Below are 14,117 nucleotides of genomic sequence, written 5' to 3' on the forward strand. Positions count from 1 at the left end.
CCGCATGGTGGAGACCGGTGGGGGCAGAAGGGGCCCTTGATGCCTTCCTGGGCGCGCCGGGCCCTTCTCGTGGCGTCGGTGCGGGGATGGATCATCATAGAGTGGTGGCGGCTCGTATCGACGTTGAGAGAAGAGGCAGCTGCGCGCCTGGGGCGGTGGGGGCCTCGATGCCAACGCCGGCCCCCAGGAGAAGCACGCCAGCCCCAGAGAGGATCCAGGTTCAGGCTCCACCACGGCCAGAGGAACCGGGACAGAGGAGCGAAGAGTTGGCGAGGAAGAAGAGAAGGGAAAAGGAGAAAAGGAGAAGGAAGAAGAAGAGGGAACGGGAGAGGTCAAAGGGCCTTCCACCAGGACCCCAGGCTGGGAATCCAGGAACCTAGGCCCGACAGGAACCGGTGATGGGAATCTCGGCGAAGAGGCTACAGGAGTGGGCCCGCCACCCTGCGGAAAAAGGGCTTCTTAACGCCCTCATCCCGGGAGCCAACCAGACACAGGCCGGGGAGGAGGTCACCTGGGCAATGATGACCAGAAGAGGGAAAAGAAGACCCAGGGGGAGGCGAAGGGAGGATCCCAAAATCCTCCCACAAAGGTAGGATTTGGGAGGGGGACGCGGACAGCGGGACAGAGCAGGCCGAAGCCGCCGAAATCGGCAGCGGTAACAGTCAAGTGCCCCGAAGGCCGCTACCATGAATTTATGGCTGAGGCCAGGCGCCGGATTCTACCTAAGGACCTGGGGATCGAAGGACCCTTAAGGATCCGGAAGGCCCTGAGTGGGGCCATGATGGTAGAGGTGCCTGGCCTCAAGTCAGGACCTTCCGCCGACTGGCTTGCGGGGGAACTCCGCAAGCTGGCGGCGGAAAAGGGCTCCGGTTTTCGGGTCCAGAGGCCGGAGAAATTCGCAGCGGTGCGATTATTCGGTCTAGACCCAACAACCGGGGCCGACGAGGTGGCGGCCGCAATAGCCCGCGCTGGGGGATGCGCTCCTGCGGAGGTATCCGCGGAAGGAATGAGTGTCTCCCAGCGGGGCGTGGGGGCAATAGTGGTGCGGTGTCCGTTGGCGGCGGCCGCGAAGGTCGCCGCTGCGGAGCGGGTCCCGGTGGGGTGGACCCGTGCCGGGGTGACGGCGCTGCCCGCTCGTGCACAGCCTTCCGCTACCTAGAGCGGGGGCATGTGCGCGAGCGGTGCACTAGCGCCGTCAACCGCAGCGGTCTTTGCTACCGCTGCGGTAACCCCGGCCACCGCGCCAAGGGCTGCACGGCGGCGGCCAAGTGCCCTGTTTGCGCTGAGGCGGGCAGGCCCTCCGGTCATAAGATCAGAGGGCCGGCCTGTAAGCCCTCTCCCAAGAAGAGAAGGAGAGGAGGGAAGGGGAAAGAAAGAGGGAAGAAGGCTGGAAAGGGAGGGGTCGAAGCGGAGGATGCCCGAACCCCCGTGGAGACCCCCCCAAACAGTTCTTACAGGAAGAGGGTGTCGGTCTCGACATCCCCCGACGAGGGATCCTGTGGAGGATGTCGGCCCTGACACCCTCCCTACGAGGGGCTCTGCGGAAGAGGGAAGACTGGAGGCGGCACGACCACCGTCGAGGAACCAGGAGGATGATGAGTTGGCCTCGACGGTGGTGATGTCACAGGAGTGGTGGGAGGAGCGGCACAGATGGGACTCATCCTCCTCCTCCCAAACGCAGATGGAAACGGCGCCCTTCGGAAGGAATAAGAGGCCGGGGCGGGAACGAGGGACCAGCCGAAGGAGTCGGACGAGGACCCCGGAATCGCCAGGAGGGAGAAGGTGAGGAGGGTTGACTCTGGAAAGGAGAAACCCCCAACACACTTAGAAGGGGATTCGGTGGGAATGTCACCCCCGACTCCCCAATTAGAGATAGCCCCCCCATACTCCCCAGGGGAGGGGACGATCTAGGTAGGGACCCCCAAGCTTCCGCGCAACATGAGGGACCCGCGACTGAGGCCACCGAAATCGAGGCCAATACCCCCTCAGGGGAGACCGAAGCTGCTAAGCCGACGGAGATCTCTCAAGAGGGGGTGGAAGTAAGTAGCCCGGAGGAGGTGGCGAAGGTTAGGACTTCTCCGGGTCCTACAGGCCAACTTCGGCACCGGCACTCGAGCTCAGGACCTGTTTTCAAACAGGATCCTAGAGCTGGGTGCCGGGCTGGGGGTGGCCACCGAGCCGCACTACGTGCCGCCGAACAATCCGGGCTGGTCCGGCAGTAGTGACGGCTTGGTGGCCATGGTGGCAAATCCCGCGGCGAGGACCCCTTCCTGTGAGCTCAGGAAAAAGGGGTCCTCGTTTGTGGCGGTCGACTGCGGGCCCATCACGGTGGTGGGGGTTTACTTCCACTACCGGAGAAACAAGCAAGGTCTGGGAGATCCCGCCCGTATTAAGAGGGTCCTAGACGGGATCGGGGAGGTAGTGCGCAGATACCACCCCCGACCCGTCGTAGTTGCCGGGGACTTCAACGCCCACTCGGAAGGGTGGGGGTGCAGTCCCCGGCAGAGGGACCCTCGGAGCGAGGCTCTTATAGACTGGACAGCGGGGCTGGACCTCTTGCTAATGAACAAGTGGTCGGCCAGCACCTGTGTGTGGCTGAAGGGGGAGTCGGTCATTGATTTGACCTGGACGACTCCTTCAGCCGCCCGGTTATTCCGGGAGTGGATGGTGGAGGTGGAGGGCGAAACACTATCAGACCACCGGTATATAGTGTGGGCCCTCCGCCTCCCCAGACCTCTACAGGTGCGGGCTCCCCCGCTGCCCCGGGGAGGGGGACTTTCCCCTCCCCAGGGCTCTCAGTCGACTAGACGCGGACAGGTTCAGGACGGCCGTCCTCGTGGCCACCTAGCACTTCGAGAAGGAGCCAGGTGAGTGAGCCCTCAGCCCCCTTCTGGGGGCTGAGGAATTAGTGGGTATAGTGGCGTCGGCTTGCGACGCCGCGATGCCCCAAGCCCATCCCCGCCGTCGCCGGGTGGCATACTGGTGGACGGAGGAGATCGCGGAACTCCGCGCCTCCCCCGTCCATGCCAGGCGATGTTTATAGCGGACCCGGCGAAGAGGCGGGGATGTCACGAGGGCGAAGGAGGGCTACCTGTTAGCCAGGAAGGCCCTCCAAGTCGCCATCGCTGAGGCTAAGCGAGCAGCTTGGGAGCAGATGACGAGCTCCCTGGACGACGACCCGTGGGGGCGCCCGTACAAAAGGGTGATGGGTAAGACCCGCCCTTGGGCGCCCCCGCCGACGGAGTCGTTGGACAGCCAGGCCCTCGAGGGGCTCCTTGACACCTTCTTCCCGAGGGTGGAGAGCCCCCCCAGGATCCCCGCCCCCGAAATGGGGGAGGGGGACTGGGAGGAGGACCTGGCTGTGGGACTAGAGGAGCTCGTCAAGGCCAGGGGAAAACTCGGGGCCAAAGGGAAAGCCCCCGGCCCTGATGGGATCCCTGGCCGAGCCTGGGCTCTCGCCCTCGGCGACGAGAACCTGTCTGCGGCCTTACGCGGGGTTTTGAGCGGGTGCCTCAAGGAGGGAATCCCCCCAGCTTGGAGGAGGGCCAAATTGGTCCTCCTCCCCAAGGAGAGCAAGACACCCGGGAGTGCGTCGGCCTACAGGCCGATTTGCCTGCTGGACGAAGCGGGCAAGGTGCTAGAACGCATTATTGCCGACCGCCTCGTCCAGCACATGTCCTCGGAGGGGCCGGATCTCCATGACCGTCAGTATGGGTTCAGGTCCGGGAGGTCGACGCTGGACGCAGTCCAGCACCTCCGGGACCTGACCGTGACGGTCGTGGAGAGGGAGGGCGAGGTGTTGTTGGCGGTGTCCTTGGACATCAAAAATGCCTTCAACACCCTGCCCTGGCCGGAGATAGGACGGGCCCTCGAATACCACGGGGTGCCCGCCTATCTCCGGCGCATTTTGGCGGCTTACTTTGAGACCTCGCCTTCCCTAAAGAAGGCGGGGTTCAAGGCCGGCGCGCTATGGAACGCGGTGTTCCGCAGAGGTCGGTTCTCGGCCCCCTACTATGGAACATCGCGTTCGACCGGGTGTTGCGTACCCCTCTCCTCCCGGGCTGCCACGTCGTCTGCTATGCAGACGACACTTTAGTGGCGGCCGGGGGGAAGAGCTGGGGGGAAGCTCACCCGAACAGGGCGCGGTAATAGGTGGCGGGCGGCTCGATAAATGAGCCTTGTGGCCGGGGTGTCGGGGAGGAAATACGGGAGTAGTTCCCCTGACACCCTACATTTCCGGTTCGACAGGTAGGTATCCCGCAGGGGTTTTAGTCGGTAAGAGTCCGACATAACCCCCGACCCCCCCAAAGGATTGGGGGTATCCATGGTGGATTTCCCCTGCGTCACCAAAAAAAAAGTCCAATCAGATGGCGATTCTTTATGATAATCCATGAACTAGGAATCAATAAATGTAAATGAGGTTAATATATCTTTCACATAAAATTGCATATGTGATTGTTATCTACAATACATATAACTGGTTTTGAAATTAAGTATTAATTTACTACAGTTACACACTATAATATTCTGCTGAATACATTTGAATTTGAATTTGCAATAATTATATTATACATATATGAAATAATTACATTATAAATTATGAAATAGGCAACTTGCAAATCCTGTTATGATAACATCTTGTACTAATACTGTTACTACAAAACAAATGGTTAAATGTATTATAACAGTATACGTTATTTATTTAAAAATAATAATCTTTCGTACCTTAACATTGTTGTCATTTTGGTAATTATAGTATTGCACATTTCGAGGCTAATTTGCTAAGATATTAGATGTTACACCAACATTACTCACACTTCTGAAATCATGATAATTACAGTATAGATATAGATAAAATGAAATATTGAAAAATGTGATGAGATTATTTTGCCAAATGGTCATTTTGTCAAATAGTCAAAGTGTCCATTACACAAAAATACAAAATCAGTTGCAGACAAGAAATTAGAAGAAACTGGTAAATTCGTTGGCATCATCAAAAATTAGTGCAGTAATGTAGTAATAAAGAATAAGCCTATTATAACATATGTAATATAACAGATGCTCTGTATTGACTGAGCCTATACCCACACAACACATGATATTATTCGTATATACTATTTTCATACTAAATATATTATAGATATATCTAATATACTGAGAATATCCCCATAATATTTTTCGTAGTATATTATTTTTCATATATTTTTAGAATATACGTAATTCATCAATAATATTCAGTTCATTTATCGAATATTCTGGAAATATTCTAATATTATCAACAATATTTTAATCATTAATCGGACATATCCCTTCTACAATAAGCAATAAGACGGAAGCAAATTGACCAACCACAGTTGATTATTTAAAAAATAATCAAATGTGATTGGTCAATTTGCTTACGGCTTTTGACTAATTGCTTTATATTGTAGAAGGTCTCTAACAACACAGGTATCCAAGAAACGTTCAGAGTACGCCCTGAAGATGACCTCGGGATGTTTCTTCATCCTCAGGACGTCCCTAGGATGTTCTTAGGAGATCTTGTGCTGTCTAGAGCCATCCAATCAGAATCGGACCTCCACCAGATTCTGATTGGATGGCTTTTAATGCTTCTCTACTCCACTCTCCGCTTTCCGTGTCCATCTGAACGCACGTAGTCACGTCGTATACGAAGATCTTAAGGGTCTACAGGAGCCTACTAGAGACCTCTTGCGGAGACCCGCGAACTAGGCAAAATTATATTGCAAATTATGAACAAAATACGAAGAGAATCACCTTATATGTACGATATTTGTAATCAGGAGGAACGTCCGCATGCTCGTACAGAGCGCTTTATTGGAAAAAAGGTCTGAATAAAAATCGAATAAAAATTTTGAACGAAAGTGCATCCCGCGGTGCAGCACGAGCCTATATTTTCATTTATTACAAATTTTCAAGAACCTAAATGCAAAATCAGGCTCTGTACCGACCTAGATACTAATATAAGGAAGATGCCTATGTAAGTCTGATAAGCAAATATGATGTCTGCGTGGCAAAATATGCTACACGGAAAAATACATGGAAAGTGTAGCCTAGCTGCACTATGGTGCAGTCTATATGACCTAACCTTCCTGCCTTGCGTTCGCGCGAGCAATGCATTAGTATTAGGGTATATATGAGCAGTGCATAAGTATTGCCGTGGATATGTGCATGAATACCTTCCAGCTTCCACTGTAAAACATAAGATATTTTGTTACGTTGACGATATATGTAACCACCAAATTGATATGGAATATTCCTTGAACTATTATCGAGGTCCCTACAGAGCCAGATTTTGCATTCCGGCCATCAAAAATTTATCATATATTAATAAAGCGTGTGTCGTACGAAACATCGCAGCGAGTCCCGCGAAATACCATGTTACAAGAAAAAATATTTTACCTCTTTGCTGTCATATAACAGCACTAACTTGTTATAATATATTCCACGATCTATCCCCGAGGTCTTTACAAAGCCAGATTTCGCAATCAGGCCATCTAACATTTATCGTATATAAAAGACTGTACCGGGCATTGCAGCATGTCACGTACAATACAATTTTGGAACATGAGAAATATTGCCTCGTTAACGTAATATATATAACGTAATATACCATCAAATTGTTCGGCCGTATTCCTTGTATTATATCTAACGTCACTATAAAGCAGGATTTTGATTATTAACACACACATATATATATATATGTGTGTGTTAATAATATATATATATATATAAAAAAAAATATATATATATATATTATAAGCGACTGTACGGCATAACAATAGGTAACTGTTAACTGTTAACTCCTACAAGTAACTGTAGGAACCATTAAAGTTGTAATATTAGAAGTTTATTAATGAATTTATCTTTATTTTTTATATTTCAGGACCGATTTTGTAAATATATATGGGAGGAGGGGGGTAGGGTACCAAATTTCAAACATAACAGGTAAAAAATCTCGAAAACTATGAAAGATATTAAAAAAAACTAAAACACGTGCCCCATAATTTCAAAGAGGAAACAGAATGGCATTATCAGTTTTTTATTTGGAGGGCATTTTCAAGATGAGTTGAAGGTCAACTTAATTTTTTTAAGTAGTAAACCCAATTTTTTATTATATTTTCTTTTTCTATCAATTAATTTTAACAACTTTTGTCTGAAACATTTTTTCATTTGTCTAATATTTTTTGAAATATTTAATATTTAAGGAAAACTTGGTAACTTTTCCAACATTTAACTTACGATATCTCGCTAACTATTCGTCGAAAGAAAAAATAGTATTAGACTTTTTTTACTTTATTTACTATCAAGAATATATTATTATAATAGTGCTCTAACTTTTGTTAACTTATAGACCTTTGGAAATTTCAGAATTATTACATTAACAAAAGTTAGGACACTATTAGAGTAATACATTATTCTTGATTATAGTAATATATTCTTAATAGTAAATAAAGTAAAAAAGTCTAATACTATTTTTTCTGTTGACGAATAGTTAGCGAGATATCGTAAGTTAAATGTTGAAAAAGTTACCAAGTTTCCATTAAATATTTCTAAAAAAATATTAGGCAAATAAAAAAATGTTTCAGACAAAAGTTGTTCAAATTAATTGGTAGAAAAAGAAGATATAATAAAAAATTAGGCTTTCAACTTAAAAAAATTAAGTTGACCTTCAACTAACTTTGAAAATGCCTTCCAAATAAAAAACTGATAATGCCATTCTCTTTCCCTATCGAAATCATGGAACACGTATTTTAGCTTTCTTTAATATCTTTCATAGTTTTCTAGATTTCTTACCTGTTACGTTTGAAATTTAGTACCCTATATATATATTTACAAAATCGGTCCTGAAATATAAGAAATAAAAATAAATTCATTAATAAACTTCTAATATTACAACAACTTTAATGGTCCCTACAGTTACTTGTAGGAGTTAACAGTTAACAGTTAACTGTTGTCCCGTACAGTCGCTTATAATATATATATATATATATATGTGTTAATAATCAAAACCCTGCTTTATAGTGACGTTAGAAATAATACAAGGAATACAGCCGAACAATTTGATGGTGATATATTACATTAACGAGACAATATTTCTCATGTTCCAAAATTGTACGTGACATACTGCAATGCCCGGTACAGTCTTTTATATACGATAAATGTTAGGCGGCCTGATTGCGAAATCTGACTTTGTAGAGACCTCGGGGATAGATCGAGGAATAGGTTATAACAATTTGGTGCTGTTATATGACAGCAACGAGGCAAAATATTTTTTCTTGTAACATGGTATTTCGCGGGACTCGCTGCGATGTTTCGTACGACACACGCTTTATTAACATATGATACATTTTTGACGGCCGGAATGCAAAAACTGGCTCTGTAGGGACCTCGATAATAGTTCAAGGAATATTTCATATCAATTCGGCGGTTACATGTATTACGCCAACAAGGCGGAATATCACTTGTGAAATTGTATTCGCGTGATCCACTTTGACGCTTGATGCATCTTTATTTATTTATAATAAAAGTTAGACAGCCCGATTGCAAAATCTGGCTTTGTGCGGATCTTGGGAATAGTTTTAGATATATGCTATAACACAATATCATGATGATATATTACATCAGTGAAGTAATATATCTCATTTTGTAAAATGGTATTGTACGTGATCCGCCCCGACGCTTCATAAATCTTTATTTATTTATGATACATTTCTCACAGCCTCACTGCAAAATCTGGCTCTGTAGGTTTCTCGGGAATAGTTTAAAAAAGATGCTATAACAATTTGGCGGTGAAACATATCGTCAAGGAGGTGAAATTTTGCATCTCCTACAATGATTTTTCAACTGATTCGCTCCAACGCCTACGTTGGAGTACGACGGGCGCTTTATTTATATATTATAAATTTTTGACGACCGGATTGCAAAATCTGGCTTTGTACCGATTTCGGGAATAGTACGAAGAAGATGCTGCAACAATTTGGTAATACGTATCGTCAAAGAGAAATATTGCATCTCGTAAAATGATATTTCGAGTGACTCGCAGCGATGCTTGGTACAGCGGACGCTTTATTAATGTATGATAAATTTTTGACGGCCGGATTACAAAATCTGGCTCTGTAGGGTTCTCGGGGATAGTTCAAGGAAGATACCATAATAATTTGGCGATTATATATATTGTCAACGAGGCAATATATCTGTTCTTGTAAAATTGTATTCCGCCTGACTCGCTGCGATTTGGTACAGCTGACGCTTTATTTATGTATAATAAATTGTTGATAGCCTATTTGTAAAATCTAACTCTGTAGAGATCTCGGAAATAGTTGTAGGAAGATGCTATAACAAGTTCATGGTCATATATTACGTCAATAGGGCAAAATATTGCTTCTTGTAAAATGGTATTCCACCTGACTCGCTGCAACTCCTGGTATGGCTGATACTTTATTCATATATTATAAATTTTGGACGGCCGGATTATAAAATCTGGCTGTGTAAGGTCCTCAGGGTTAGTTCAAGGAAGATGCTGTAACAAGTTAGGAATTATACGTATCGTCAACGAGACGAAATTTTGCATCTTGTAAAATAATTTTTGGAGTGATTCGCTGCGATGCTTGGTACGGCGGACGCTTCATTTATTTTTCATAAATTTTGGACGGCCGGATTGCAAAATCTGGCTTTGTGGGGATCTCGGGAATGATATAAGGAACATGCTATAATAATTTGGCGGTGATATATAACTGTTAGCTAGACAAAATACGTCAATTTGTAAAATGGTATTGCACGTAAGTCGCTGCGACGCTTGGCTCACTCACCCAAAAGCCTGAAAAGCATTTTCTCGCCGTGTATCGGCCGGGGAAATGCCCGAGTGAGTAAGACAAGGACAGTGCGATCGATTGTTCGTCCTTGTCAAACTGACTTGACCCAACCTTCCTGCTCTTGCGCTCGCGCGCACGGTGTTGGTTCGCGACCTCGCCGCACGAGGCCTCCAAAGTCAACGCTGGATTTGTCTCTGGCTCCTGTAGATCCTTAATATAAGGTAATAATTATATAATTATTTTATTTATAAAATAACATTATATTTTATTTATTTATATATTATTTATATATTATAGCTAGTATTTATATATTATTTTATTTATAAAATAAATATTATGCATTAATAAATTTGTACCTCAATAGCTATTTTGTTAAATAGGCCAATTCGTTGTATAAAATTTTATATTTTTTTCAACCTGTCTTTCAGGGTTATGTGGCACAAGAATAATTAACTTCAGGTTGTTACACTATTTTTCCTATTTTCTTGATAGTTATAAGTTATTCAGACTGCGTCTCAATTTTCTTCCTTAATCCATATAATAATGTTGCGTTTATCTCTTATTCTTTTTTTTCCTTAATTCTTTGTCGTACTTAACTTTTTCTTCATTATATTTACTGCACCACTATATCATATAGTCAATATTCTCTCTTTCATATCTACAGTCACACTTAGTGCTATCTATATATACTCCTTTCTGTGAAGAGACTCATTAAAATTATAATGGTTAGCTCTTAACCTGTTGATGAAAGTAACAAAATATCTTTTTTCGTTGAAATTCCTAAATCATGGTTACTTCTCTTCTCTGTTATAAAATCTCCCAAAATATTTAATATCTTTGAATCCTGAGTCTCTAATAAGACTCTTTTGTGTGTTAGACCATATTTCTTGTTTAAAAAAAACTCTTAAATCTTTAAAACGCACTGTTTCTAACAGCACAGATATCCAGGGAACATCCTGCATACATTCTAAGGATATAGCAATATCCTTAGAATGTTCTTGGGACATTCCCAGAAGTTCTTGTGCTGTCAGGGATTATATTTTCATTACATGGTTCCATAGCTCCTTCTTTTACTAACTTATCCGTTGCTTCATTACCCGGAATCCCGACATGTGCAAGAGACCATATGAATTTTATAGTCTTGCTTTTTGTTCCTAAATATTATAAATTTTCCTTTTAATTTTTGTAATATATCTACTTTCATAAACGTTAATAACATTGTTTCCTATATATTTAAGTACAGATTGACAATCTTATAATCTTATAATCTTATAATAATAATAATAATAATAATAATCTTATAATAATAATAATAATAATAATAATAATAATAATAATAATCTTATAATATTATAATCTGATGATATATAATAAAACATCCATGATCAGATGATATGTAACAAATCTTTTGTTATTTTTAGTATCCCAACAAAATGATTTTCCACAAGATTTGTTTCACAAGCAAACGAAGCATAATATGCAAACGGAGAATTATGTAATTAATAAAAATTACGAAAATTTACCGAGCACAAGCAAGCAACAAACTAGTGATCTAGACATTGGTAATTGTCAAGGTATGTTAGTAACTTTTATATATTTGTTATTTGATTTGGAACATGTGATTCATTTTTATCTGAGAATGCTTTTGTGGAAATGTTTCCGACTGCAGAAGTAAGCAAATATAAATAGAAGCATTATTATTACCTATTAATAAAACATGATCAGATAATATGTAATAAATAAATCTTTTGTTATTTTTAGTATTGCAACAAGATGATTTTCCACAAGATTTGTTTCACAAGCAACCGAAGCATAACATGTAAACGGAGCATTATGTAATTAATAAAAATTACGAAAATGTACCGAGCACAAGCAAGCAACAAACTTAGTGATCTGGACATTGGTAATTGTCAAGGTATGTTAGTAACTTTTATAAATTTTTTATTTGATTTGAAACATGTGATTCATTTTTATTTGAGAATGCTTTTGTGGAAATGTTTTCGATTACAGAAGTAAGCAAGCATAAGTAGAAGTATTATTATTATATATTAAATTATAATTTTACATTATCTCGACAGTTTATTGTTATCTCTTCTTTATTCAAATTTATTGATTTTGCGGCTTATCAATATATTTATATAAGAGTGTAATATTTTTATTAATTCATAGGAACAGAAAATTTTCACCGATTTGTTGTTGAAACATTAATATCTTTAAAAATGAAAGTCAATGCAGTAGACAGAAATGTAAAACTTCTTTTGCATAAGCGGTCAGTTCCTACTATTGACACAGAAGAAGGGGAAGATGACATTTTTCAGAATTTACCAGTTAAAAGTGACAATGAACTTGAAGTAATAGAAACAAAGTTAAAGAATGACTCAACTTATAGAAAAAATATGGTACTTTATATTTGTTTATTATTCAATATAGCTGTTAAGTAACGTAATAAAAATCACAAAAATATAGATTAAAACTTAAGTTGTATTTTAACACTTTAATTATATAACTATTCATTATCATAATAACAGGAAAATATTCGGAACATTTTACATATTTTTTTGACTCGATTGGAAGAGAAACTGTTGTTTAATAGACATATCTTTTTATTTTAACGTATGCTGTAATAATTTTTGTCGTGCAATTTCTTACTTTTGACATAATTAAATAAAGATAGTCAGAGAGGATCCATAGAGTCATAATATATATAAATTAATAAATGTCATTAGATGAAATATTGAATTAATATTAACTCTGTACTTACATTTCAGATTAAACAATTGGTTCGAGTTGTATGCGAGGATTTAAAAACATCGTGTATAAGATTAATGAGACAAATCTTCAGCAATGAATTAGCCATGGAATACAGCTAGTATGGAGCGAAAAAGAAAAATGTCTTCAGCAACTTACAATTGTGTAAAGTAATTATATGGAAGTAAAATATACAATCAGAATATATATACAGAATTGTAAATCTTAGTTTTTAATTAATAGCATAATTGATAATTATTTAGAAGAAGTACGCCGCCTCCGATTTTGCTAAAATTCACATATTTTATGTATTTTCACGTGTAGAAGCTGAATCTGAATTAAAAATCATTGCTCGGCTCTACAAAACGAGAAAAATATTGTTTAAGATAGAATATGATATGTTAAGAAACTTGTCATTGCAGGGTAAAGTCTGTTCGTTACACTTATTGTATTAGTGTAATGCAGTATAACAACTAATGAAAATACTTAAATTAAGAATATTTATATAAATAATTTTGTCACATGTCACCTTGCATAGGGGCCTTTGCTAATCTTTTCAGAATTTGTCATTTTAATGTATGGTAGACTCATTGATTTAGTAAGACGAAGATTTAAAGATATATTCTTTTATAATTACTGTACATAAAATAGGAATTATTTTGTGTACAATTCAAAATAAGACCTATCTTGTGTACAATAATTATAAAAGTTTAGTTGTATACTGCGCTACACTAATACAGTAAGTACAACGAAGAAACTTTACCTCGCAATGACAGGTTTCCTAACCTATCATACCTCTATATTTAACAATTTTTTTCTTGCTTTATAGAGTTGAGTAACTATTTTTACTTTTGGATCCGGTTTCTACGAGTCAAAATATATATGATACGTGAGTTTTAGCAAAATCGGAGGCGATATGCCTTTTCTAAATAATTTCCAAATGTTTAAACAATTAAACAAATATTTAAGTAATCTCTTTATTTATATATTTACATTAACATAAAATTTTTCAATTTTCTTTTAAGCAACTTAAATGAGAACAGATATTTATTTAAAGAAAACATACTCTCTCTCTCTCTCTCTCTCTAATTACACTGATTTTTAAGTATTATATTCCAGGTGTGATAAGAAAGTAGCATACAACTGCAACAGACGAACAAATTTCTGCTCCCATCAAGATCTGGCCGGCTCATGCAAAGGAACGTGCAAATAAACAAGAAAATAATTGAGTTAGTTTAGATTTTACATATATATATACAGGGTGTTTGATAGCTGATCATGCAAACGAAAGTTGGAGATAGATTGGGTGTAGCCGAGAAGAAAAGTCATGTATCATAATGTCAAATTGCCAATAGTTATCGAGTTATTAATTAAAACATGTGAGCCAACGAGCGCGTAGAGAGCGGAGGATGGCCGCAGTAAGCACGTAGACATTTGATACAGGCGGAGTCAGTGAGTGGCGGTAGGCAAACGTGCGCGGCGAGGGGCAACGTAAGCGACAAGAGGCGATCGCGCGCGACGAGGGGCGAGCGAGCTTTT

The 14,117-nt window shown here is 41.3% G+C and overlaps 1 protein-coding gene across 3 annotated transcripts; it reads left to right on the plus strand.

The window, feature by feature from the left end:
• Window positions 1-9,956: 9,956 nt before the first annotated feature.
• LOC105190412 (uncharacterized) lies at window positions 9,957-13,762 on the plus strand. 3 transcript variants are annotated; one of them, XM_025305843.1, is made up of 6 exons: window positions 9,957-10,051; window positions 11,252-11,404; window positions 11,592-11,745; window positions 12,000-12,229; window positions 12,599-12,743; window positions 13,698-13,762. In XM_025305843.1, exons 3-5 carry the CDS (start codon window positions 11,688-11,690, stop codon window positions 12,698-12,700), a joined length of 390 nt encoding a protein of 129 aa, XP_025161628.1. In that variant the 5' UTR covers window positions 9,957-10,051; window positions 11,252-11,404; window positions 11,592-11,687; the 3' UTR covers window positions 12,701-12,743; window positions 13,698-13,762. The 3 variants fall into 3 exon arrangements, 2 of the variants coding, with proteins under 2 accessions (XP_025161628.1, XP_025161627.1); XM_025305842.1 differs by having other exon boundaries at window positions 9,958-10,051; window positions 12,599-12,748; XR_003114012.1 differs by lacking the exon at window positions 12,000-12,229 and having other exon boundaries at window positions 9,962-10,051; window positions 12,599-12,748.
• The last annotated feature ends 355 nt before the right edge of the window (window positions 13,763-14,117 follow it).

Source organism: Harpegnathos saltator, unplaced genomic scaffold (genome assembly GCF_003227715.2).
Source record: "Harpegnathos saltator strain DR-91 unplaced genomic scaffold, Hsal_v8.6 scaffold718, whole genome shotgun sequence".
Classification (NCBI taxonomy): Eukaryota; Metazoa; Arthropoda; class Insecta; order Hymenoptera; family Formicidae; genus Harpegnathos; species Harpegnathos saltator.